General features: G+C 37.6%; 3 protein-coding genes across 3 annotated transcripts in view; 1 reads left to right on the top strand and 2 right to left on the bottom strand.

Annotated features, from left to right (window-relative positions):
- LOC113094054 (leucine-rich repeat-containing G-protein coupled receptor 6-like) overlaps positions 1-14597 on the top strand; it is a 45497-nt gene extending 30900 nt beyond the window's left edge. The window contains exons 6-17 of the mRNA XM_026259695.1: positions 3072-3140; positions 3866-3937; positions 4267-4338; positions 4836-4904; positions 5474-5545; positions 6850-6915; positions 7169-7240; positions 7615-7686; positions 8927-9052; positions 9895-10049; positions 11188-11268; positions 11646-14597. Of these exons, the coding sequence (XP_026115480.1) occupies positions 3072-3140; positions 3866-3937; positions 4267-4338; positions 4836-4904; positions 5474-5545; positions 6850-6915; positions 7169-7240; positions 7615-7686; positions 8927-9052; positions 9895-10049; positions 11188-11268; positions 11646-12889 (2170 nt within the window). The 3' untranslated portion in view covers positions 12890-14597. The remainder of the gene's footprint in view (positions 1-3071; positions 3141-3865; positions 3938-4266; positions 4339-4835; positions 4905-5473; positions 5546-6849; positions 6916-7168; positions 7241-7614; positions 7687-8926; positions 9053-9894; positions 10050-11187; positions 11269-11645) is intronic.
- A 1590-nt stretch (positions 14598-16187) lies between these two features.
- LOC113094055 (ubiquitin-conjugating enzyme E2 T-like) lies at positions 16188-17767 on the bottom strand. Its single transcript, XM_026259696.1, has 5 exons — positions 17611-17767; positions 17445-17491; positions 17130-17228; positions 16593-16676; positions 16188-16429 (listed from the first exon to the last, which is right to left on the bottom strand). Exons 1-5 carry the CDS (start codon positions 17765-17767, stop codon positions 16313-16315), a joined length of 504 nt encoding a protein of 167 aa, XP_026115481.1. The 3' UTR covers positions 16188-16312.
- A 3997-nt stretch (positions 17768-21764) lies between these two features.
- On the bottom strand, positions 21765-25107 carry ube2t (ubiquitin-conjugating enzyme E2T (putative)). Its single transcript, XM_026259719.1, has 7 exons — positions 24991-25107; positions 24631-24748; positions 24465-24534; positions 23022-23127; positions 22707-22805; positions 22170-22253; positions 21765-22006 (listed from the first exon to the last, which is right to left on the bottom strand). Exons 2-7 carry the CDS (start codon positions 24737-24739, stop codon positions 21890-21892), a joined length of 585 nt encoding a protein of 194 aa, XP_026115504.1. The 5' UTR covers positions 24740-24748; positions 24991-25107; the 3' UTR covers positions 21765-21889.
- Between the last annotated feature and the right edge of the window lie 1942 nt (positions 25108-27049).

Below are 27049 nucleotides of genomic sequence, written 5' to 3'. Positions count from 1 at the left end.
AAATAAATACGCTAGAAATGCTAATACAATTCATGAGACATTTTGAAAGGGGCTTACGAACCAGAGACAATGCATATTTGTAATGTAATGTATGAAAGACTAATGTATGTAATGAGCATGCTATGAAAGTTCGGCTTTGAAGGAATAAGCATATGCTGAAGTCATGGTGGTCTCCAGAACACCGAGAGGTTCACACCTGCTTTTTAACAGCCTGCTGAAGTGCTAAAAATGACGATTTCCTGATTACCAGAAGGATTTCAACCTTGAGAATTGTACACACTGAACTGAACTCTTCATTTGACAGCAATGGCTGAGAAACTCCTGTTACAATTGTGTGGCTTGATAAATTTGTCTTTTGGAAGAAGATTTGAAGTAAAATAGAGAACATGGAGAACATTTTTGTCACACTAGTTTTAAGCTTTTGAAATTTGTACAAGGTAGAGTGATAGAAAATTAGTTACGATACAGAAGGAAAGGGATTCTCAATCAGGATGTGCCAAAGCAAGTTTCTTGCTTTGTTAAATAAGAAAAAAATATTCTACTAAAATATATTACATATAATAGAATAATAATTTAACAAAATATTTCAATATGACTTCTAAAAATATATATCTGTCTGAGGGGAGTACGCAATCAAAATAAACTTTGAAAAACATTTATTTAAGGGATAAAGTTTGAGTCCTATATACATTAAATGTATAGTAAACATGTATAGTATGTATAGTATAGTAAAACATTAATAAGTAATTTATTAGTACTTAGCATAAAGTATAAAGCTTGTATGCAGTACAATTAAAATACCACACTAATGAAAAAAAGCTCCCAGAGATTGTAATATGCATTCATGTTGCGTATTGAATGACATATTAATTACCATTAAAATGATGGCTAAGCAAGAATCTAATCTTCCTCAAGCAAATATTCTTATATGTAACATGACACACCAGCTGTCTCAGGTCAGCTGCACGTGTGTTTGGGAATTGATGTGCTTCCTGAAACAACAGAGGGAAACATATTTGCCTTCTTCAGGAGGTCTCCGACATCTTTTCGTGGGACAGTGAACATCTTTTTATCGATGCTACTATAATCCCCATCACTGTAATTATCTCTGAAAACGCATTCGCAACCATCAGACAAAGTGGCCACCGCAGTGTTGTTTTGTTATGATGCCTGCTGATTTAGCTTTCAAACAAACTTCTGCGTGGTTTGACGAATTGTAAATCGAGGAAACTGACAGCTCCCATTCTAAACAATGAGGTCTTCCCAGGAAATGAAAGGCATTCCTTTTCTCTGCCATATCAAAGTAATGTCTCCAAACAAGACTGACGGATGTTCTAAACAAAACCAGGATGTAGACATGGCAGAACCACATGGCACGGCTCGCCCACAGCAGCGTGTTCCCAGTCTCGAATATGCAGCCCAATTTATATGCTGCAAGTGTGAGTGGATTTCCACGCAGTGTTTGATGGAAATTGCTTAAACACTTACATCACTTATTAGAAGTGAGCAATCTAACTGTTCATTCACATTCATATAATCTAAATTGCTCATGTTGTTTAATAGTGCTGCGTTTCAAAATAAAGATTCTTTATTGGCACCGACGGCTCCATGCAACCTTCATAGTGGAAATAGGTGCTTTGAACTATTAGTTTTCTTTTTTTTTTTTTCTTTTTTTTTACTTTATGAAACAACCGTTCTTTTAAGAATTGTTCACTGAAAGGTTCTTCGGGGAACAATATTTTATTTTTATTTTTTTATGGCATCTGGGTGAAATCCCCCTTTTGGAAACCTTTATTTTTAAGAGTGTAGAAGTAAGCCCTTCAACCAATGGCACAAGTTTGGGGCGAGGCTATCTTTGTGTTGGACTATGTTTGAAAATGCATTATTTTTGCAGTTTTGTTGGCAACACTAATGGTGCAGGAATGACTTTAGCTTTTAGCGAATTTGTCATATGTCAACAATCTCTTTAAACAGTTTTTCTTTTTACCTCAAACTTACGCCAAGTTCAGTTCACTTTAACACTCTTGTGCAAACCAGACACACTCATGCACATATAGACACACACACGTACACTCACACACACATTGGTATTAAGCAAGTGCTTCGCCCATTCTGGATGGCAGCCAATGCAGGTCCACCCTTATTCAACAAGCACACTTCAAACGCGCTGGCCACCTGCCAGAAACGTTTTTCCCCTTAAAAAAAGATAATAAAGACTAAAATATATAAACATTTGAACTTTTTTGAAAGCATACACTTAACACAAAGGGCTAAGACATATAATTATGGGTATGAAGAGACACATTCAGTGTTGGGTTTTGTAACTGTGGGGAGCGGATGATATGACTAAGACCTGGGCCTTCAGCAGGAGATACAGGGCCAAAGGCACATATTAATGCTGTCCAGTCGCCTTAACTTGGCAAAAGAGAGGGTTTGTGAAAAAAAAAAAAAAATTGTTTAATTATAGGATTTTTCCAATAATTATTCTCTGAAAAACTCCAAAAGAATTGGAGATGAAAAGGAACGTTGAGATCCAAGGAAAACAACATGCAAACTATGGCCATAAACACATTGTTCTTGCACCTGCGTGTAAAGGCCACTCGCCCTTAGCAACCGCCCATGTTTTGGTTCAAGCACGGTTTTTGGACGCAGGTTTCCTAGAAGGCTAATGAAATGCATACAACAAAAATAATGTATGCAGAGGCGAGGTCAAGTCACATTAGATTAGCTTAGAACAGCTGTCTTGGTCTCCAAGGAACGACCAACATGGAAAACCCACAAAGTCACTGAGGGGGATTTTGACTGATTGGAACCACAGTTCTTAAGTGTTTGCTTATATTACAGACACATAGAATGAAAGATTAAATTAAAATGTCAAAACAGTTGGGCTAATATGTGACAAGACAGCTAATTGATGTTTGAAAGGCCTTATGCAAGACGCAACATAAAATAATACACATAGCTATGCTTCTCAAGTCATAAAAGTTGTGTAAATCTTTTCATAAGATCTTTTCTCTAAGCTTGTGTTTCTCAGTGTTCCCCTGCTCTTATGGTTGGTCTGCTTTCTCTAGGGAATTGAACTTCAATGACCTTCAGGAGTTCCCCGTGGGCATTCGTACACTCGCCAAGCTTCAGGAACTGTAAGTAACCGAGACTAACTTACCCAGCATACATGCGTCAGTGTGCTTCCTTTAAAGTGGACCGCTTGGCCTGGCCTCGTGCTCCTTGTAAATCCCGCTTAGTCCCTAGAATGTGGTTCTCAAGCACAAGTCTCCTGAAAAAAAGCAGATGCTTGGGAGATGAGTGTTTAAGTCCTTCCTTCTCAAGTATCCTAAAGTGTTTTTTTTGCCTGCGGGACAGCCTCCTGTCAGGTGTTTCTGTAAGATACAAAAGATGTTTACATGGGCGAATGTGAATTGACGCAACCAAATGGCTCACACGTGTGCTTATGGAAGAGTTTGAGATACAATTCAACTGTACTGTTGATTGTCCAAGGTGATAAATTCATGTTCAGCACCCAAAAAGGCACCCTTATAACCTTGTTTATTTTACACGCGTAATTATTTTAGACTGTTTAGAATTTTCAGATTACAATTGGCTGGCAACGTGTGTGCCATAAATTAACTTTAGCATGTTATATTCACGGTGACGGCAGATGATGATGAATTATAAGCTGTTTCAGTAGTTGAATTCGCGGCCACTCCTAATAGCACATCAGCGCTACAATTTATAGCATATACGGAACAGATGCAGTTAGCAAAAGCACTCTGCAAAGCTGGTCTTGATCGCTGGATTTCTTCATCCCATAGTGGATTGTGTTCAAATGTGCAGATGGCCGTATTCTCACTCTCTGTGCGTCTTACAGGGGGTTCCATAACAACAACATTGAGGCCATTCCCGAGAGAGCATTTGTGGGGAACCCACTTCTGCAGACCATGTGAGTATTACTGTCAGCATTAAATTCTTAAAATAATATTTTAAAATAACCATTTCCTACCTTATAATCGCTAAATGAAGTGTAACATTGTCAACCCTATTACCATAAGGTACAAGGAACAGTTATATCTCACAGTTATATAACAGTTATATTATATATTAAATTTTATTAACGAAGATTTCATTAGGATATGGCACCGTGTAATTTATTAATGCTTAAAAACATTCATTGCTAAAAGAATGTAAATATAGCCTTGTCAAAACTGAACAGTAGTTTTGAATGAATTTTCTGATTTCCAAAAAAAAGATGTATTTTTCTTCTCTTTTCAGTAATTTCTACGAAAATCCTATTCAGTTTGTTGGCAGATCAGCATTTCAGTTCTTGCCAAAGTTACACACACTGTAAGTACAAGTCTAGCAGTTTGGCTTCCGATAACGCATCTCTAAAGTACCAATTGGCAAATGTGTATAATTTCCATTTCATCATCACCTTCAATCTGATGAATACTGTAATCTTGCTCGCCTCTTGGCATCACATCTCTCATAAGTAAACATTAAACTAGTAATTTGTCTCCAAAAAACAGCATGATTCAATTATAACCTTATAAATGCCAAAATATGAGATTTAGCATTCCATAAAACTAATAAAAAGTCATTTATCTCTCTGCAATTACACAGATCTGTTCATCCTCCATTATTTTGATATGAACTCTACTGGCTTCCGTTGTTGACTTTGGGTAGTGTTACGAGTGTTATTTTGAATCAAATGGAATAATATTGCCTCTAGATGATGGAGAGCTAAGTGTGTACGGTCCCAGTAGACATCCCTGTGGTTTTGCTGGATGACATCTTCATAAGCAGAACAAGCCTCACTAATGAGTTACCTAATCTCGTTTTAGCTCTTTGAACGGGGCCACTGAGATCCGAGAGTTTCCCGATTTGAAAGGAACCAGCAGCCTGCAAGTTCTGTGAGTCTGAGATCAAATGTCCCCATTTCACGCAGGATCAGTTTCACTTAAGAGACTTCCAGAAGTTCTTCCCACCGTTGAGGACAAAGGAATAACCGTTGACAAAATAGAGATGCTTTTACTGATCTCTCACCGTGTCAGCGAGTCTTGTACAAGGTTAAAAAAGATGCACAGGCATACTTATGTTTACTGTTGAATGATCAGTTAGTACGAGTCCTGGAATTGAATTACTGATACTAAAAGCACAGAGAATTAAACCGTTCATTAGAGTTTAGAGTTAGTGGGGAAGGGTTTTCAAATGGGTTTTGGTCTCACCCAATTCTCAAGCCACTGTTAAGGGCTGGGTGGGATGCTCAAAGTAAGCAAAATTTTGTTTCCATTAAAACAAAAATGTAATGTATTTTGAGAGTCTTTAATTTTGTATTTACATTAGCAAACCTTGTTTTTTTAAAGTCATTTATTGCAGTGCATGCACATTGATTTAATGACCTGTTTTCCCTTCACTGTTTCTGTCTGCTGTTTGGCACGCACACATTCAGTGTAAACCCTCCTCTTTGATTTTCTCTCAGTACGCTGACCCGAGCTGGACTAACCGGCCTGCCATTTGATCTCTGCCACCTGCTGCCTAAATTAAGAGTGCTGTGAGTTTCCAAACACAAATATGCACCTGCAACACACAAACACATTCCAAAGCTCATCTCTAAACGATTCCTAAAGATCCGAGCTGGCAAAGGGAGTTCAAATTCACCGTGAGGTATTATAATGTAGCCAAACAAAGAAACTCCTCTTTTAACATGAACTTCAAAACATCAGGAGGTGGATATTTAGCCAACTTTACTAAGAGAACAATGTGATCATTTCTTATCAGTTGTGCCATGCTTCTGAAACAATTTGAAATTTTATTTGATTCATTTTTAGATCATTTAGAAATTTTACCTTTTGCTTTGCCTTTATGCTCTCAGTTTAGAGAAACCACTTCTAGGTGGACGTTTTCAGTTAGAGAAAGCCCTGTAGGACGAGTGAAACTTTATGTAACTTAAGTGGAGAATTAGACCTCTGGGGAAAGTAGCTGCTTAACATGCCCTTCTCTTTCTATATATCTACATATTCTCTCTCCAAGGTTTCTTCTTGTATAAACACTTTAATAAACTAATTAGATAAAAATAAACACTTAAAAAACTCTAAAATAATTGCAAATAATTAGGAGGGGAAATTGTAATGTAATTATAAATATAATTAAGTAATCTATCGATCCATTATTTGTTGTTGTTGTTCATGTCAAAAACAGTATAAGGGAGAGATGACACATATGTAGAAGCATGGGAGAATTGTAGATCATAATTTGAGCTAAAGATGCAAAATCATACCAGATTTTTTAACATGTTAGTGTTACATCTTGACAAACAGTTTGGTAATTTTACATTCAGATAGACTCTTTGAGGACTGACTTGGCTCAGTGGGACTTAATCAGTGAGGCTCACTGATTAAGTCTATAATTTATCTGTGTAATGATCAGTATGTGAAAAATGTTTACACTATAAACCGGCGTAGAAGAGGAAGTATTCTAAGAGGATGTTTACACAACACCATTTCCAGCCAAAACCGGAACTTGTCGGAAATCTCATGCTATCATTTGGGGGCCTGAGAATGCAAACTTTTTTCAAACGATACAGTTATCATCTCTTCGTAAACTGCGAAAACACGAATTAGTGAAAACATTGATGTCATGCCATCTGTATGCAAAACTTTTTTTAAGAATATGCAAAGAAAATAATTTTTTTAGTATATCGTTGTCATGGTAACGTACCCTTACAACAAAATTCATTATACACTTTGCATATTTCCGCATTTTTTTTTCATGCTTCAGATAAAGAAGTCTTATCTGGTTGAGAATGTTTTATGCAGTCTTTACAGACAGTCCTAATCTACATGTGTTTGTTTTCAGGGAGCTGTCGCACAATGCCATCGAAGAGCTGCCGAGTTTCTACCGCTGTGCCTCTCTTCAGGAGATGTGAGTTCAGGCGTCTCTCTCTCTCTCTCTTTCTCTATAGAGTAATATCACCTAACATATCTATGATATCTCTAAGAGCCCTAAATAACCCACATAGTACTTGACAAATGACAGTCATTACTGTAGCAATCCATCAATGTCCACATTTGGGAAGATTTCAAGTATGTTCATGGTTGCCATGTATGATGTCTGCCATAGTGTATGTATGTGTGAGGTGGTAATACCAGTTTTTTGTTTTGTTTTGACTCGGCAGAGGCCTGCAGCACAATCTGATCAAACAGATTGAAAAGAACACATTCCAACAGCTCAGCTCTCTGCGCTCACTGTGAGTACTCTACACATGCCCCTCTTCTGCCGGCTGTAAGCGTTACACCCAAAATTTGGCAGTTTTCAAATTTAATGGACATTTTCATTTAAAATCATATTTGCAGAACAGTTTGAGTGAACAATTTAATTATGTATGTGTGTGTGTGTGAGAGAGAGAGAGAGAGAGAGAGAGAGAGAGAGAATCACATGCTAAAATTGTAAATAATCATTATTGTTATATGAATTTAAGAGCAAGATTGTTTTCAGATGTCAAATCCTGAGAATAATAAAAACGTTCATATTGGCTGCCAAGATTTTGAAGAAAAAAAAAAACAATTCAGACAAAAGAAAAGATGACAGATGTACAGATGAGCAAATGAAATCTCATTACAGGGATCTAAGCTGGAACAGGATCAGCACTACCCACCCTGATGCCTTTTCCTCTCTTCAGTCGCTCATTAAACTGTGAGTACAATGAATGCCAATCAGTGCCAGTGCATGAAGATAAAGATCACACACTCAGAGTCTAGATGTCTGTGTTGTTGTACAAAGACCGTTATTTAACTGACTTGGCACAACCATACCATTTGCACAAACACGGAGGTTCCATGATGCACATTTTGGAGTTTCTGTCATCTATGCAATTCTTTGTTTGGCTCAAAGTGTAAAGATTGTGGCTGTGATCACGGTTAAACGCTCTGCACAGCAGGTGAAGATGTGCATCGTCAGTCACAGGTAGTTAAATGCAAGCAGCATTAAGTTAAGAATGTGATGAATGAAAAAGGAAGAGTGATAAAGAGTGACAGAGTGTGGCTGATAAATGTGTGCAGCGGTGAATGAGAATCATACTGCAACAGTTACAGACCTCTGGTTTTTCTTGTGCAAATTCACTAGCAAGCAATGTGCATGGAAAAGGCAAAAGACTGGTACAGAAGTCAAAACCAGCAATATTTCTTGACTGTTCTGGGCTCAATACAAGTACAGCTCCAACGACAGTGTCAACGGCATGCTGTTGACTACCACAGAAAATAATTTTGACTCATCCTTCAGTTGTAAAAACAAGCAACGATAGTTTTCTGCGTTAATAAACAGTATGCCACAGATGCTGTCGATAGAGCGTAACTTGTATTGAACCTGGAACATATAGAGTTGTATATAAACTGACATTCTAGTTTTCATCAGGGTTAAAAGTGCCAAAAAATGTTGGTTTAAATAAAACTTTCTCCAATCAACAAGTGCGGTTGGATTTACACTGCATTAAAATCCTTTAAAGGCCTTTTCATTGCAAAATACTGATATATAATTATTATAATATATGGTTCCTCTGGTATTAGGAAACCTCTGTGAACTTGAGGAGAACTGACATCATGCATCCACTAAAATCACTGACTCGTCGGCCAATTACAAGTAACTACAAAAATGTGATGGTTCAATGTGATGGTTGCCTTTTCAACCACAGCATGTATGATGGGGTATCAATTTCACTTTAATAGAGGCTAGATCCTCATGATTCTACAACCACGATTTCCGACAGAAAGTCCCCAAAGCACAATGTTAGCACATGATTAAAATTATGTGATGGTACGATATGGGACATTTTAAGTAGGTACTTCAAGAGTAGCTTCATCTGAAAGTGAATTATTTATATATTTATTTATTTTTAATTACACATGATGATCCATATGTATCTCCTGTCTCCATCCAGAGATCTCACTGGGAACCGATTGAGCAGTCTCTCGCTCACTGGACTAACAAGCCTCACTCATCTGAAACTGAAAGGAAACATGGCACTCTCACGTTCCTTCAGAGAGCAGGACTTCCCCAACATAAGGTACAATAGTAGAAACCAATAACCCCACAAAGTCAATCAACTCCGCCATCCCGCACAACAATGGGTTAGCTAGACTTAAAATAATTTCATGTTAAACCATTAAAGAAAATTCACAAGTGTTTGTGGTTATTGATTCCCACAACACAAATGCCTTGAATAGCTGAAAAACATATTCTTTTTCTACTTTGTTTTTCAGATAAACGTTCAACTGTTTATAGAATTGACAGTTTCAAGAAAATCTGTTGCCTAAGGAACATTCTGTTCACTGGTACAAGTAGACGGTTTCTGTTTGAGTTTACTAGAATATCTGGCTCAATGCAAGACCATCTGACAGGCAGAAAGATTATTTCAAGAATTCACAATACAGAGAGGCTGTTATAAATATCCAGTCTCGATTCGTCAGCAGCTCAGGGCTTTGGAGACGCTCCAAAACGTCAGTCTTTAGTACTTGGGTGATTTGATTAGCACCTCAAAAAATGGGAGGTTTCAAGTATTACCATTTCCCAAAACAAAACTGATTAAACAAAAGCAAATGAAAGAGAATCAGTTTTAACTGTGACCAAAATATATATCAAAAGTCCTTGTGGTTAGATGTACTCCATTGCTTATTTACTTCATGCATCATTTGCAGATTGATGAATCATTCTAACTCTTATTTTCTTTTTTATTAAATGGGATCTTTTATACTTTTATATCTTTTACCTTTTATATTTCCTCAAACTGATGCAGTATGTACTTGTTGTTGATATACTGTAAACATAAAATATGTGGTATAAAGATATTTGCAGAAAATAATTATTTTGGTTTTGGTTTTATACATTGTGTCACTGTTGTTGAAACAGGGTTATCGAGATGCCATATGCCTATCAGTGCTGTGTTTTTGGAGCCTGTAAAAGCTACAAAGCAGTCAGCCAATGGGAAGGACAGATGGGCAGTGAAGAGGAAGACCTCCAGAAGAAAGCTCAGTCCCTGTTCCCCATTCACACTGACAGCAACTGTAAGTCCTGCAAACTTCACTAGGCCATATCATAGATCAGGACAACATTATTCAACTTTTTTGTAACTATGCTTTTAACTTACCAATGATAAAACATGGCATTCTTTGAAGTACACCTACCTATCAAAGGATGACCAATGGTCTAGAGTTTAACTCCAAGCCCAATTAAATACAACTGAACTAACTAATCAAGCTCTTGCTCAGCATATTAGAAACTTCAAGGCAAGTGTGCTGAGGCAAGCTGGAGATAAACTCTGAAGGGCAGTGGCCCTCTAAAGCTAAGATTGGACACCCCTGGTCCAAACATTGGACAGATGGTTTACCTTAGAGTACCAAATAATTCAGGGGATCTCAACCCTGACAGTCCACCTTCCTACAGAGTTTAGCTCCAACCTTGACCAAACGCACCTCAACTTTCTTGTAATCCTAAAAAGCTTGATTAACCGGTTTGAATAGGTTGAAATTATTGGGGCAAGTTTCTAAGTCACTCAAGTTTGTGCACTAAACCTTTTATCAGAGTTCCTGTAGCCAAAAATGAAAACATTGACCCTACACAAACGCATCCATCATATAAAAGGAGCATAAAAGCACCACTTGTAGTGGTTTTCCACACTGTGTGTTTGTGTCTATTTTTATCTGCTCTGTTCTATCTGCCAGTCTCTTCATCTTTAATTAGCACAGTAGAAACATGTCAGGGCCTTTACAGTAACCGCAGGTATTTGACAGATGAAATAATGCATTCCTTGATGTGATCTGATCAGGTTTCAGACTTGAAAGGAGCTCTCCGTAATTACACTCAATGGGAAATTAGATAAACATTAACAATTCATGGTCCAAAACATACCATTTGGCTTATCGGAAAATAACAAAACCAGAATGCGATCAAAGCCAGATGATTGATTGCACACTGAAGTTGAAATGGAAAGTTGCAACTGAGATGTGAAAGGTGTTGAGTGGCGCTAAAGCCTTTAGATAAATTAATCCGTTCCAGCAGACTAGATGTCCATAACATGGTGATTCGTCTTCTGTCAGACTGAGTGCATCATGTCATCTTGAAGAACACTGAAGACTGATTCATCGTACTGGTGTATAGGAACAAACCAAAGGTGTTTCATGCTTGTCATGTGTTCACTTGCAGATGACCTTGACTTAGAGGAATTCCAGTTAGCTATTGAAGAGTCCAAACTGCAAACCAGCATACAGTGTACCCCCATCCCAGGTAAATTCAATCAAGCAGATCTGAACTCAAGGTCATACATGTGCAATCAAGACTGTAAAGGCCTGTTCACATCAAGTACAAAACGATGCATGCTCCTCCAAATCCACTAACACTTCACTTTAGCGTTATTTTATAATGCTCTGATGATTTTTGGGACTGAAACCATTTAGTACTCTCCAGTATCTTACATGTTCTGAAAAAGTTCACAAAAAAAAGTGTCCTTCATTTGCACAAATTAAAACTTTGTTAAAATTATTTTGTAGCCTATAACATTTTGTTGTGCATTGTCCTTACTAAAATTCGGTCTTGGTGTGAATAGGCCTCAAGTTGATGTGTTCTTTCCGCTTAAATTCTGTTTTATCATTTCACCCCTTCAGGTCCATTTAAACCATGTGATAACCTGTTTGACAGTTGGGTGGTCCGGCTTGGCATGTGGCTCATCTCTTTGGTCTCGCTGATGGGAAACAGCTTTCTCCTCATCACGGTCTTTGCATCCCCCAGCTATCTCTCCCCTGTTAAGTTCATCATCGGCACCATCAGTGGTGCCAACCTGCTTACAGGCCTGTGTACCGGCACCCTGGCATTGGTTGATGCCCGGACATTTGGAGAGTTTGCCCTGCACGGCGCTCAATGGGAAATGGGTGCAGGCTGCCAAGCGACAGGCTTTCTTTCAGTTCTAGCCTCGGAGGGCTCCATACTCTTCCTGACCTTGGCTGCAGTGCAGTGCAGCGTGTCCGTGTCGTGCGCTCGAGCCTATGGAAAGTCACCTTCGCTTGGAAGTGTGCGAGCTGCCGCAGTGGCGTGCTTGGCACTTTCGTTGGCAGTCGCCGCTTTGCCGCTAATTGGGGTCGGGGAGTACGGGGCAACCCCGCTCTGCATGCCATCACCACTGCCGGACGGCGAACCTTCCACGTTGGGGTTCATGGTCGCTCTGATAATGATGAACTCCCTGTGTTTCCTGGTGATCACCGGAACTTATATCAAACTGTACTTGGACCTGATGAAGGGCGAGTTTGACAGCATCTGGGATTGCGCCATGATCAAGCACGTAGCCTGGCTCATCTTCACCAACTGCCTTCTCTACTGCCCCGTGGCCTTCCTCACCTTCTCCTCCCTTCTGGGACTCTTTCCTGTGAGCGAGGAAGTTGTCAAATCCGTCGTCCTGGTGCTTCTGCCTCTTCCTTCATGCATCAACCCCTTGCTCTACCTCCTTTTCAATCCGCACTTCCGTGAAGATGCACGCCTGCTTTTGAGCAGAGCTCACCTCCATCATGACCGCAACATGGATTCCTTTGTCTCTGTTGACACGGAGAAAAGCTCGTATGACTCCACCCAAGCCTTGGTGTCTATTCCCCCTGAAGCAGATGCAGGGTTCAAGAGTTCATCGACACCAAACTCCGAGACAGTTGCCCGTTTTTCTAGCCCACCCTCAGTGCCTCTTATCCCATGCCAGATGCAGATGAACCCCTCAACAGAGAGGGATAATGTTGCAGAAAACCTGGTCAGGTCAACAGCAGGACTCAAAGAGCAAGAGGACCTCAGGAGCAGTGGACTGGACACTCATAATGGAAGCTCCCTCTCTGGAGTCTACTACTCCATGCATCTCTCAACTCATTTTTAATTCTTCTCTTAAACTGTTTAAGGACCCTTTTAGCACTAGTCATGAGCCCAAATATGAACTGACCCATAAAAACCTTCAGAGCTAGTGAACAATGAACTATTTGGGACTATATATAACCATAATGTCCCAACTGCTACGGCATTCTTAAAGAAAAGGAAAGAAAGCCTAAGCATCTTGTGGGCCCTTAAGTAATTTAAGCAACAATCTTAAAATATTCAAAAGCAAACCTCATTCAGTTTGTGTAACTTGTTTTGTAATGAGATTTAAAGGAATCTTCTGGGTTTAATATAATTTCCATCCATGGAATATTGATTTTCACAGAAAAAAATAATAATTATATATTTTGACTGTATTTAAACAAAAAGTCATGCATTATGTACATACAATGGACGTCTATGAAGCAGAGTACTGCACTGGCATAAAAATTGTAATTCACACTGCTTCTACAAGACCATAACAAAAAGACAAATCCAACGACAGAAATGTTGTTGGTTATGCAAAACCAGAAATCAATCCACCAACAGTGTGGTCTCACATCTCATGAGCATTGCATTTCATTCTTTTGAACATGGGACATTCCTTTAATTAGGATATATCACAGGGATGTACAAGGAGTTATGCATCTAAATATTTCAATGTGAAAAATGTCTTTACAAAATGTTCAATTCTTATGTACTCAAACTTTTATGCATTCATTTCCAAGTGTGTATATATCAAAGTATCTTTAATTATTTGCAAGTCATGACTTGCTTACTTTCCCCTAGTGAATTAATAATTAAAATAATAATAATAAAATCAAAAAAGGTAAATGCATATCATCAAATAATATTTAGTCTATTGAAAAACAATGACAAAAACCATATAAGCTAAAACGTATTGCCAGAAACATACTCTCTGCAAGTACTCAAAAGCCTTGGTCAACGCTCTGTAAGCTCCAGTTCATGATGTATATATTTAACATGCATTGTAGCAGTAAGAAACCTTGAGGGGTGACAGAGGTACCTTCAAGTGTTTGTTCCATTAATGGTAACAGGAAGCTGGCTATAAACATGTTAATAACTCATTTTAACTAACTGACTTCTTCAAACTGTTGCTCCACCATGACAGAAGTAAAAATGCACCATAGATGACATTAACCTAATTCATACCATAATCCATGAAAGTAACTCTGAGAATGCAAAACATGTAAAAAATGTTAAAATACAAACATTTTCAAATGTTTTGGTAATAATTTGCGATGCAACATGTTTCAGAATTAAACATTGCATTAAACTCAAGTTTGCATTACTAGAAGCATTTGCATTCATGTACTTGCATAGACTATGTTTGACCTTCACGCTATTTTTTTTTTTTTTTGTCAAGTCCACAGGATTAAGATATATTGAACATGTCGACGCTATGAACTGAAGATTAAGAAGAACTATGAGCGTTTTTATTGGGTTGTTATAAAGCTTGGTCAGGATCTTTTACAGTTTGTAAAGTAGGCTAGCTATTGTATTGTAAACTATAACTACCTCTGATCTAGCATGCTATACCTTTTTTTTCTTATTGATTTATATTCTTTTTATATTAAATGTATATTAAAATGTAATTTTTATATTGAAAATTTTAAGATCTTTGTACAACAGACACTTCTGGATGTAAATATTTTCATATTTCTGTATACATGTGACAAAGAATGATTTAATAAAGTTATTAGTTTCATAAATGCATGTCTTGAAGACTACTGAACAATTCAGGAAGATAAATGTGTAAAAATGTTCAAAGGTAAGCTACTTCTACATTTTCATCAACAACTAGCCCAAAACCCTGTCACAAAATAAACGGGATAAAATGAGATCAGCATCATTTAGATGTTCCAAGATTTTCTTGGGTTACTCTATAGTGCTTCCCGTGACTCTCTTGTTTTCATATTTTTATTAAGAAAAATCTTTTCATCTGTGTTAAATAACTATTGGCCGATGGGTAATTTACGTGATGGGAGGAACATAATCTGCAGCCTAGTTGAACCAAGAGGCTTCCAGCATATAAATTGTAGCCTACTGTTGCACTTTGTTGAAATGTTTTGAAGAATTTTTGGTTGCATAATGTTGCACAATTTCACTTCATTCTGCTCCACAATATGACTGTGCCATTCAAAGAACTTGGTCACCAACCATCTAGTTAATATCCTATCCCTTTGACAGACAGCATTTCTATGCACACAACAAAACAAACTTTAAGAACATGACTTATTAATTGCGTTAAGAAGAAGAAAAAGCAGCAGCAAACAAACACCAACAAATTAATTGCCCTAAACAAAACTAGTAAACAAAACAACAGACGAAATTAAAGTTAGTTCAGTTCACTTAAAACTTCAAGGTTTGGTTTAGCCTTAGAAGAACTGACAGAAAGGTGTTTGAAATTTCTGTGTAATCCATTCAGTTCTATTCAGTACAGAAATGCGCCCCTAAGCGAGGCATGGTCCAGTTATTGTGTTTTAATCCAGTGTAAAGTCATACAGTACAGGTAGAACTTCATGTTATTTTTAAAGTAGACTCAGGGTTTCAGATCTTGTGATGGTTTAGTTTCAATGTACACTTTCTTCTAGGCATGCTAACTGGGAATGAATTTCTAACAACAGATAGCAATAGCACAATTACATTTATGATTCTATAACTATACGAGAAGTATAATTAACATAAACATCTAGTTAAAAACAGTCAATGCGTAGTGTGGCTTCTGCTACTCCGACACACTTTGCTGGTGTTAAATAAGGAACCGTATGAGAATTTCACACAGCATACAAATGTAGGAAGTGATCATCCATTGATAGTTATAACAAAAACAGTAATAAGACATATTCTAATATTCTAAAGCCCCCACTGGGGTTATTTACCTACCCCAAATACCCAGCACAGTACCTAGCTATTTCTTAATATTACCATAACTATACTTTATATTCTGACAGTTGTATATGGTCTGTATAACTGTAGATCATTTTTATTATTTTATTTTATTGTTTTACTTGAAATAGTTTCTAAATCATTAATGGGTACAAAATCAAATGAAAAGGGTTAATTGCTTTATGGCAAAAACAAAAAACAAATGCACAGCTATCCACTGTCATTACAACTGCAAAATAATATTCACAATAGTGAATTCATTTTCAGACAATTCTCCAACTTTTGCTTACAACATTTATGGCAATGTCGCATAATTACTTCAGTGTCATTGTATTTTAAAGTGGTATACCCTTTAAAAGACTTTTATTCATAAAATACTATGTGTATTAAGAAAATTTAGGGAGATGCAAATGTAGTGTAATGTTAATATATATTTTATTACATTCATATCACCAACTGTATACAAGAAAAAAAAATTATTACCAAAGAAATAAATTGTATAATACTTAAAATCAGTCATTTGTAAAATACAGGCCTACTACATGCACACTTTCTTGGTGTGCTCTAAATTCTCCTGTGCACTAAGTGCCTCTCTCTTGTGCGCAGTTTTCTTATTTTTATTCTCGGGAGTCTTTTCTTCTGTCTCCACACAACCCTTTAAACACAAGAGAAGAGAAAGCGTGCAATCAGACTGAAGCAATGAAAGAACACTGGCTCCTCCTAGTGTTGGGGAGTGTGTAATGTCAGTGAATGAAAAGCTGGACTTTGTTATTGCTACAGTTTAAATATAAGACAGTCCTGAAAAGCACAAATCTTACCTTGTTCTTCTGAATTGCATGTTCAGCTGTCCATTTCTTTGCCTTTTCTAGATATAGTGGTTTGTTGTATTTAAATTCTGAGGACTGGAAAGTATGTGAGGAAAATTAATTTTCAAGAGGAATGCGTGAGCAATTTCTATGGAAGCTCGTTTCCGGCACTGAATAAAAAAGGTAATTGTGACTTTTTATTCCACAATTGTAAACTTATTTTTCCTCACAACTGAAAGTTTATATCTCGCAACTCCAACTTTCTTGCAATTGCTATAAATAAATAAATAAATAAATAAATAAATATTATTACGAGATATAAACTTGCAATTGTGAGATTTATTTTTTATTCAGTGATGGGCTTCCAACAGTCACGAGTGTAAAAAAGACACAAAATAAAATCATTGTTTGTACAAATGGCTAATCTTAAACCTAAATTAAACAACTGGTTCGGAAAATGTTATGAAGAGCTGTTCAAAGAAACAGATTTCAATTCCAAAAGTTCCACACTTAACCGTCAAAACTGGAGGGAACGCATCTAAAACTCACTATATCAGCCATGAGTGGGTCGTCAGGGTTGGGTTCGGCCATCAGTAACTGTATGGAGGTGAGCACTGTTGAAATATTGAGTGCTGGCCGCCAGGCTCCCTTTGAAACAAAACTATATTATCAACATCTGACAGTTGACTAGTTTACAATCACAGCATTAAGTTAATCACTACAATTCTCTTACTTCAAAACAAAAATAGAAACTGAAAAAAAAAAAAAAAATAATATTTGGAAAAATGTTTTCTAAAAAGATAGTTAATCCTATGTATTGATGTAGGATTGGGTTCAATTATTTGTATTTTTTCCAGCCTTTACCTTTGGTGGCAGCTTCAGCACGGCGCTCAATGGGAAATGTGTGCAGGCTGCCAAGCGACAGGCTTTCTTTCAGTTCTAGCCTCGGAGGGCTCCATACTCTTCCTGACCTTGGCTGCAGTGCAGTGCAGCGTGTCCGTGTCGTGCGCTCGAGCCTATGGAAAGTCACCTTCGCTTGGAAGTGTGCGAGCTGCCGCAGTGGCGTGCTTGGCACTTTCGTTGGCAGTCGCCGCTTTGCCGCTAATTGGGGTCGGGGAGTACGGGGCAACCCCGCTCTGCATGCCATCACCACTGCCGGACGGCGAACCTTCCACGTTGGGGTTCATGGTCGCTCTGATAATGATGAACTCCCTGTGTTTCCTGGTGATCACCGGAACTTACATCAAACTGTACTTGGACCTGATGAAGGGCGAGTTTGACAGCATCTGGGATTGCGCCATGATCAAGCACGTAGCCTGGCTCATCTTCACCAACTGCCTTCTCTACTGCCCCGTGGCCTTCCTCACCTTCTCCTCCCTTCTGGGACTCTTTCCTGTGAGCGAGGAAGTTGTCAAATCCGTCGTCCTGGTGCTTCTGCCTCTTCCTTCATGCATCAACCCCTTGCTCTACCTCCTTTTCAATCCGCACTTCCGTGAAGATGCACGCCTGCTTTTGAGCAGAGCTCACCTCCATCATGACCGCAACATGGATTCCTTTGTCTCTGTTGACACGGAGAAAAGCTCGTATGACTCCACCCAAGCCTTGGTGTCTATTCCCCCTGAAGCAGATGCAGGGTTCAAGAGTTCATCGACACCAAACTCCGAGACAGTTGCCCGTTTTTCTAGCCCACCCTCAGTGCCTCTTATCCCATGCCAGATGCAGATGAACCCCTCAACAGAGAGGGATAATGTTGCAGAAAACCTGGTCAGGTCAACAGCAGGACTCAAAGAGCAAGAGGACCTCAGGAGCAGTGGACTGGACACTCATAATGGAAGCTCCCTCTCTGGAGTCTACTACTCCATGCATCTCTCAACTCATTTTTAATTCTTCTCTTAAACTGTTTAAGGACCCTTTTAGCACTAGTCATGAGCCCAAATATGAACTGACCCATAAAAACCTTCAGAGCTAGTGAACAATGAACTATTTGGGACTATATATAACCATAATGTCCCAACTGCTACGGCATTCTTAAAGAAAAGGAAAGAAAGCCTAAGCATCTTGTGGGCCCTTAAGTAATTTAAGCAACAATCTTAAAATATTCAAAAGCAAACCTCATTCAGTTTGTGTAACTTGTTTTGTAATGAGATTTAAAGGAATCTTCTGGGTTTAATATAATTTCCATCCATGGAATATTGATTTTCACAGAAAAAAATAATAATTATATATTTTGACTGTATTTAAACAAAAAGTCATGCATTATGTACATACAATGGACGTCTATGAAGCAGAGTACTGCACTGGCATAAAAATTGTAATTCACACTGCTTCTACAAGACCATAACAAAAAGACAAATCCAACGACAGAAATGTTGTTGGTTATGCAAAACCAGAAATCAATCCACCAACAGTGTGGTCTCACATCTCATGAGCATTGCATTTCATTCTTTTGAACATGGGACATTCCTTTAATTAGGATATATCACAGGGATGTACAAGGAGTTATGCATCTAAATATTTCAATGTGAAAAATGTCTTTACAAAATGTTCAATTCTTATGTACTCAAACTTTTATGCATTCATTTCCAAGTGTGTATATATCAAAGTATCTTTAATTATTTGCAAGTCATGACTTGCTTACTTTCCCCTAGTGAATTAATAATTAAAATAATAATAATAAAATCAAAAAAGGTAAATGCATATCATCAAATAATATTTAGTCTATTGAAAAACAATGACAAAAACCATATAAGCTAAAACGTATTGCCAGAAACATACTCTCTGCAAGTACTCAAAAGCCTTGGTCAACGCTCTGTAAGCTCCAGTTCATGATGTATATATTTAACATGCATTGTAGCAGTAAGAAACCTTGAGGGGTGACAGAGGTACCTTCAAGTGTTTGTTCCATTAATGGTAACAGGAAGCTGGCTATAAACATGTTAATAACTCATTTTAACTAACTGACTTCTTCAAACTGTTGCTCCACCATGACAGAAGTAAAAATGCACCATAGATGACATTAACCTAATTCATACCATAATCCATGAAAGTAACTCTGAGAATGCAAAACATGTAAAAAATGTTAAAATACAAACATTTTCAAATGTTTTGGTAATAATTTGCGATGCAACATGTTTCAGAATTAAACATTGCATTAAACTCAAGTTTGCATTACTAGAAGCATTTGCATTCATGTACTTGCATAGACTATGTTTGACCTTCACGCTATTTTTTTTTTTTTTTTGTCAAGTCCACAGGATTAAGATATATTGAACATGTCGACGCTATGAACTGAAGATTAAGAAGAACTATGAGCGTTTTTATTGGGTTGTTATAAAGCTTGGTCAGGATCTTTTACAGTTTGTAAAGTAGGCTAGCTATTGTATTGTAAACTATAACTACCTCTGATCTAGCATGCTATACCTTTTTTTTTCTTATTGATTTATATTCTTTTTATATTAAATGTATATTAAAATGTAATTTTTATATTGAAAATTTTAAGATCTTTGTACAACAGACACTTCTGGATGTAAATATTTTCATATTTCTGTATACATGTGACAAAGAATGATTTAATAAAGTTATTAGTTTCATAAATGCATGTCTTGAAGACTACTGAACAATTCAGGAAGATAAATGTGTAAAAATGTTCAAAGGTAAGCTACTTCTACATTTTCATCAACAACTAGCCCAAAACCCTGTCACAAAATAAACGGGATAAAATGAGATCAGCATCATTTAGATGTTCCAAGATTTTCTTGGGTTACTCTATAGTGCTTCCCGTGACTCTCTTGTTTTCATATTTTTATTAAGAAAAATCTTTTCATCTGTGTTAAATAACTATTGGCCGATGGGTAATTTACGTGATGGGAGGAACATAATCTGCAGCCTAGTTGAACCAAGAGGCTTCCAGCATATAAATTGTAGCCTACTGTTGCACTTTGTTGAAATGTTTTGAAGAATTTTTGGTTGCATAATGTTGCACAATTTCACTTCATTCTGCTCCACAATATGACTGTGCCATTCAAAGAACTTGGTCACCAACCATCTAGTTAATATCCTATCCCTTTGACAGACAGCATTTCTATGCACACAACAAAACAAACTTTAAGAACATGACTTATTAATTGCGTTAAGAAGAAGAAAAAGCAGCAGCAAACAAACACCAACAAATTAATTGCCCTAAACAAAACTAGTAAACAAAACAACAGACGAAATTAAAGTTAGTTCAGTTCACTTAAAACTTCAAGGTTTGGTTTAGCCTTAGAAGAACTGACAGAAAGGTGTTTGAAATTTCTGTGTAATCCATTCAGTTCTATTCAGTACAGAAATGCGCCCCTAAGCGAGGCATGGTCCAGTTATTGTGTTTTAATCCAGTGTAAAGTCATACAGTACAGGTAGAACTTCATGTTATTTTTAAAGTAGACTCAGGGTTTCAGATCTTGTGATGGTTTAGTTTCAATGTACACTTTCTTCTAGGCATGCTAACTGGGAATGAATTTCTAACAACAGATAGCAATAGCACAATTACATTTATGATTCTATAACTATACGAGAAGTATAATTAACATAAACATCTAGTTAAAAACAGTCAATGCGTAGTGTGGCTTCTGCTACTCCGACACACTTTGCTGGTGTTAAATAAGGAACCGTATGAGAATTTCACACAGCATACAAATGTAGGAAGTGATCATCCATTGATAGTTATAACAAAAACAGTAATAAGACATATTCTAATATTCTAAAGCCCCCACTGGGGTTATTTACCTACCCCAAATACCCAGCACAGTACCTAGCTATTTCTTAATATTACCATAACTATACTTTATATTCTGACAGTTGTATATGGTCTGTATAACTGTAGATCATTTTTATTATTTTATTTTATTGTTTTACTTGAAATAGTTTCTAAATCATTAATGGGTACAAAATCAAATGAAAAGGGTTAATTGCTTTATGGCAAAAACAAAAAACAAATGCACAGCTATCCACTGTCATTACAACTGCAAAATAATATTCACAATAGTGAATTCATTTTCAGACAATTCTCCAACTTTTGCTTACAACATTTATGGCAATGTCGCATAATTACTTCAGTGTCATTGTATTTTAAAGTGGTATACCCTTTAAAAGACTTTTATTCATAAAATACTATGTGTATTAAGAAAATTTAGGGAGATGCAAATGTAGTGTAATGTTAATATATATTTTATTACATTCATATCACCAACTGTATACAAGAAAAAAAAATTATTACCAAAGAAATAAATTGTATAATACTTAAAATCAGTCATTTGTAAAATACAGGCCTACTACATGCACACTTTCTTGGTGTGCTCTAAATTCTCCTGTGCACTAAGTGCCTCTCTCTTGTGCGCAGTTTTCTTATTTTTATTCTCGGGAGTCTTTTCTTCTGTCTCCACACAACCCTTTAAACACAAGAGAAGAGAAAGCGTGCAATCAGACTGAAGCAATGAAAGAACACTGGCTCCTCCTAGTGTTGGGGAGTGTGTAATGTCAGTGAATGAAAAGCTGGACTTTGTTATTGCTACAGTTTAAATATAAGACAGTCCTGAAAAGCACAAATCTTACCTTGTTCTTCTGAATTGCATGTTCAGCTGTCCATTTCTTTGCCTTTTCTAGATATAGTGGTTTGTTGTATTTAAATTCTGAGGACTGGAAAGTATGTGAGGAAAATTAATTTTCAAGAGGAATGCGTGAGCAATTTCTATGGAAGCTCGTTTCCGGCACTGAATAAAAAAGGTAATTGTGACTTTTTATTCCACAATTGTAAACTTATTTTTCCTCACAACTGAAAGTTTATATCTCGCAACTCCAACTTTCTTGCAATTGCTATAAATAAATAAATAAATAAATAAATAAATATTATTACGAGATATAAACTTGCAATTGTGAGATTTATTTTTTATTCAGTGATGGGCTTCCAACAGTCACGAGTGTAAAAAAGACACAAAATAAAATCATTGTTTGTACAAATGGCTAATCTTAAACCTAAATTAAACAACTGGTTCGGAAAATGTTATGAAGAGCTGTTCAAAGAAACAGATTTCAATTCCAAAAGTTCCACACTTAACCGTCAAAACTGGAGGGAACGCATCTAAAACTCACTATATCAGCCATGAGTGGGTCGTCAGGGTTGGGTTCGGCCATCAGTAACTGTATGGAGGTGAGCACTGTTGAAATATTGAGTGCTGGCCGCCAGGCTCCCTTTGAAACAAAACTATATTATCAACATCTGACAGTTGACTAGTTTACAATCACAGCATTAAGTTAATCACTACAATTCTCTTACTTCAAAACAAAAATAGAAACTGAAAAAAAAAAAAAAAATAATATTTGGAAAAATGTTTTCTAAAAAGATAGTTAATCCTATGTATTGATGTAGGATTGGGTTCAATTATTTGTATTTTTTCCAGCCTTTACCTTTGGTGGCAGCTTCAGAGCATCAAGACAAATGCGTCCTGCATTATCGATGTTGGGGTGATAGATGGGTGTCAGGAAACGCATCTTTGGAGGCTCAAAGGGATACCTTCAAACATGAGAGAAGTGCTGAAGGAACAGTTCTAACAAAAATGAAAGTTTGCTGTGAATGTACTCACCCTCGGGTTATCCAAGTTGCAGATGAGTTTGTTTCATCATCAGAACAGATTTGAAGAAATTTAGCATTACAGACAAACTGAGACATTTGACTTCAAACCTTTGCTTCTGGCCAAAATGAGTCTATAACCAATAATACTGCTTCCTCCTAGTGTTGGGTTGATGTCTACAAATTTGGCATAGGACGATGTCTACAGTGTAACATCGAGAAGGACGATGACATCGGCGGGGCGGTGCAACATCGTGATGTCTAGGAGCCATCGGCGACAACATCGTCTATCGGCACAACCCTACTTCCTTCACTGAAAAACTCCATCTTTTTTTGTCTCTCACATTAAAATCCACCAACATGATTTGGACTGCTTGTAATCAGTGCTTGATATGTGTACATTTCTCTCCTTACTCAGACTTAACTACTTTTTCACTGGAGAAATCAATATTTTGACTGGAGGACATGTATTTTAACCTGAAGCAACGGTGTGAAGTTAAAAACATCTTTAATGATCGATCGGTTCCTTACAAACACGTAGTTTTCACTTAACAAAACGAACTGATGGACTGGAGTGGTGGGGATTATTGTGATGTTTTTATCAGCTGTGTGGACTCTCATTCTGACGGCACCCATTCACTGCAGAGGATCCACTGGTGAGCAAGTGATGCAATGCTACATTTCTCAAAATCTGTTCTGATGAACAAACAAACCCATCTACAATTTGCACCCCTTTTCCACCAAGGCAGTTTGAGTGCTGGTTCAGAGTCAAAGCCTAGCTTCAATCGGTTCTTTGTCTTTCAACACCCAAAGCACCAGCTCCGAACCAAGAAAAGTGGTTCGTGAGTAGCACCAAAACATTACTGGTCTAGAAGAAAGAACCACTTGCGTCAGGGGCTGGGGGCGGGTTACCGTGACCAACAAGACAAACAGAAACTTTTGACCGACATTTTTGAAGGCTTGTTGGAGATGCATCGATGCTGCACAGACCAGTCAGTGTGTGGCATCAGGGTGCTTGGAAAGTAGTGGTCGACCAATATAATCACCAAGGTCTCCATTGTCATTTTTCTTGGCCGATGTGTTCGAGGCGGGACTTTTATTATTTTTATTATAATTAGCACTGGCTCTGAACTAACACCCGGTTCATGCTGGGGGAAAAGGGGTATTGGATTTTCAGAAAATTTATAAGTTAACTATTCCTTCAAACGCATGTCAAAAATCTATTTAATAAAACAACATAATGAAAGTTAGATTATTTAATCTTAATTATTTAGTCTCACCTCTCGGGTATGTTGATTTCCAGTGTGAACACGCCTCCTTCATAGGGAGTGTCTGCACCTCCTACAATCTCTATATCAAACAGGAGCAGTGCAGAAGAGGGCATGCTGTCAGTGTTTCATATGTATTTGTTTATATGGTCAGAATGAAGTGTGAGGACAGACTGACGGGCTTGTAGTTGATCCAGCCGTCCCTCGGTCTGCCAGCAGGAGACTCCTGGAGGAGGTTCAGTGCTCAGAAGATGCAGCTCCCGCTTCAGACGACTCACTCTCTGCATAACTACTTTCTGCAAGAACGAAACACCACTATCAAGCGAACAATATACATTTTATTTTGACACATCACGTTCACAATAAGTTACATATTAAATAACGGCGCGTTTGCCTTCATCAGCAGTCCAACGTTAAACATATATGTAGACTGCAAACTCAGTTTGGTCAAGATGTTTTCAACTAAAAAGTTGTCATAATACAGCTTATTTAATCTATCATTATATGAGGTATTTAACTTATTATCATCTTCACTTACTGGTGTTGTTACTGCCGAGCTTTGCTTGCTGAATGTATAGTAAACAGCGTGCTTTTGATTCTGCCCGCGAAATGTTCATACGTCACTGTGCAACCGACGCGCGGTGCAGCGTGGGTATTGTAGTTTATTACGTCTTCTTCTTCATCGCATGTTTAATGGTGGTTGGCAAACCATCTTAAGGTGCATTTGCGCCACCTACTGGGATGGAGTGTGAGCCCTCGATGAATGAATATATACTTAAACAGCAACATCAACGAACAAAAATGTAATTCTTCTAATCAACCGTTATTGATTTCCACATCTCTTAGTTTTTAGGAAAAACAACACATCCATATTTGAATACTATTTAAAAAGTTCACTACCATTTCTATAGGCCTACAGCCACCCACCTTTCCTTTTCATTTATTTGAAAATGCATCATCTATTGCCATTCAGAACAGCCAAAGGGGGATTATTGGTACCGTTGAGTTTATTTTTATATCATTAATTCCTACCTTCTTAGCATCTGCACTGGCATTCCATCCAAAACTACAATAATTTATATGCTCATGTTCCCAAAATTTTTGCATCTCTGACTGGATAGGTCTCTATATGCCCTCTTACAGAACACCACTAGGCCTATGCCATCGTTAACTTAAGTCTCCGGAGGCAACTCCCCACTTCATGTTCTTTGTTCTTGAGACTGAATACCACTTTACTGTATATAATATGCTGCTATAATCAAGGTCTAATCATTGCATACTCTTTTCGATACCTGTCGGGATTGCAACCTAATCTACCCCTGCCAAAACATCTCAAAATATTTATTCCTTTTGTACATGTAGCCTATCTATTTACTTTCTTCATATTATACTTTTGAATGATCCTTCTTCTAATTGGAATTATCACTCCATGTTTGCGAGAGGTAGAGAGTTTTCCTAACTCCCATATTAAAAGCTCTAAAATAATGTTCAGAGATACATGTGAAAGATGTTTTATCATTTCATAACATATTTTGTCTTTTCCTGATGTATGTTTTACCCCGTGTAACACCTGCTTCAGTTTATACATTGTAAAATCTGTATCCAATGCGCACTTTTCGAACCAACACATTAATATTCTCTTTCAAATTTTGTTCCCTCTGTACTTTCATACTTTCCGATATATTATTGTTAATGCTACTCCTAATTTAATGAATGTCATTAACCTGACTACAAGCTGAATTACTGAATACAAGCCAGACCTAAAAAATAGTTTGCAAACCAAGGACTGTCTGTCAGGTGTCCCACTGAGGAGTCATCTGATTTAAATCCATAAAATCTATTGTGTTACGTAATTAGGTGAATGAGTTATTGTGAGATACAGTTGTTGTTGTTTTTTTGGCTCATCATGCCAAACAGGTTTGCCAAGGCCTGGGGTAGAGCTCAAGGCTTGGAATCAGGAAGGATTCCTTTAAAGGGATATGGCTAAGAACCCAGTATTTATACAAGGTCTTGGTGTCACACAGGGGCTACCGCTTGCTCTCGCATAAGCTTGCTGAAGGAGCGGTCTCAACAGATCCCTAGTAGCAACACCTTGTTAAGATAGGTATCCGAGGATACATAAATGTGGCACCAAAGAAGATGAATGGGCTTTTACCAACTCAAGAAAGGGCACGAAGCAACCACGCGTAGCCCTCACTATAAAGGATTTTAGAAAGAACGCAGGGCACTAGCGTGCAAACTTACCACGGTGTGGATTTCAGAAACTGGGCAAAGCCTTGACATGCACACTTACCATAACATGGATTTTGAAATATTGTTCTAAGGAGGGGGTCTCGTTGCATTCTAATTGAGCAGCTCCTAGATGGAATGGTGCATCTCAAACAATATGGTTGAGGGTCATAAACTCGATCTGTGGAAATAATGCTGGAGTGCTCTGTGGAAGAAAAAAAACAGAGAACTCTCATATGAGAGGAGAACTCCAAATTCAGAGTAGCACACTCAGAGGTGACCCTTCCTGGAAAAGGGGAGCGCTGCTAAACTACCACGAGAATCGCCCAGATAGCCCCTCACATTGAGGGAAGTGATGCTTGAAGCAT

Source organism: Carassius auratus, unplaced genomic scaffold (genome assembly GCF_003368295.1).
Source record: "Carassius auratus strain Wakin unplaced genomic scaffold, ASM336829v1 scaf_tig00215236, whole genome shotgun sequence".
Taxonomy (NCBI): domain Eukaryota; kingdom Metazoa; phylum Chordata; class Actinopteri; order Cypriniformes; family Cyprinidae; genus Carassius; species Carassius auratus.
Note: the sequence above shows the minus strand (reverse complement) of the source record. Positions and strands in the feature narration are given on the sequence as shown.

Bases quoted from the DNA above. Each gene is read 5' to 3' on its own strand.
- LOC113094055 (XM_026259696.1), bottom strand. From the start codon at position 17,767: ATGAACCCCAACGTGGAAGGTTCGCCGTCCGGCAGTGGTGATGGCATG. The intron at 16,677-17,129 runs GTGAGTTTTAGA...CATACTTTCCAG, and splicing joins ACCCACTCATGGCTGATATA to TCCTCAGAATTTAAATACAA. The intron at 16,430-16,592 runs GTAAGATTTGTG...TTGTGTTTAAAG, and splicing joins ATGCAATTCAGAAGAACAAG to GGTTGTGTGGAGACAGAAGA.
- ube2t (XM_026259719.1), bottom strand. From the start codon at position 24,739: ATGCAGAGAGTGAGTCGTCTGAAGCGGGAGCTGCATCTTCTGAGCACT. The intron at 23,128-24,464 runs GTGAGACTAAAT...TCATGTTTGAAG, and splicing joins GAAATCAACATACCCGAGAG to GTATCCCTTTGAGCCTCCAA. The intron at 22,254-22,706 runs GTGAGTTTTAGA...CATACTTTCCAG, and splicing joins ACCCACTCATGGCTGATATA to TCCTCAGAATTTAAATACAA.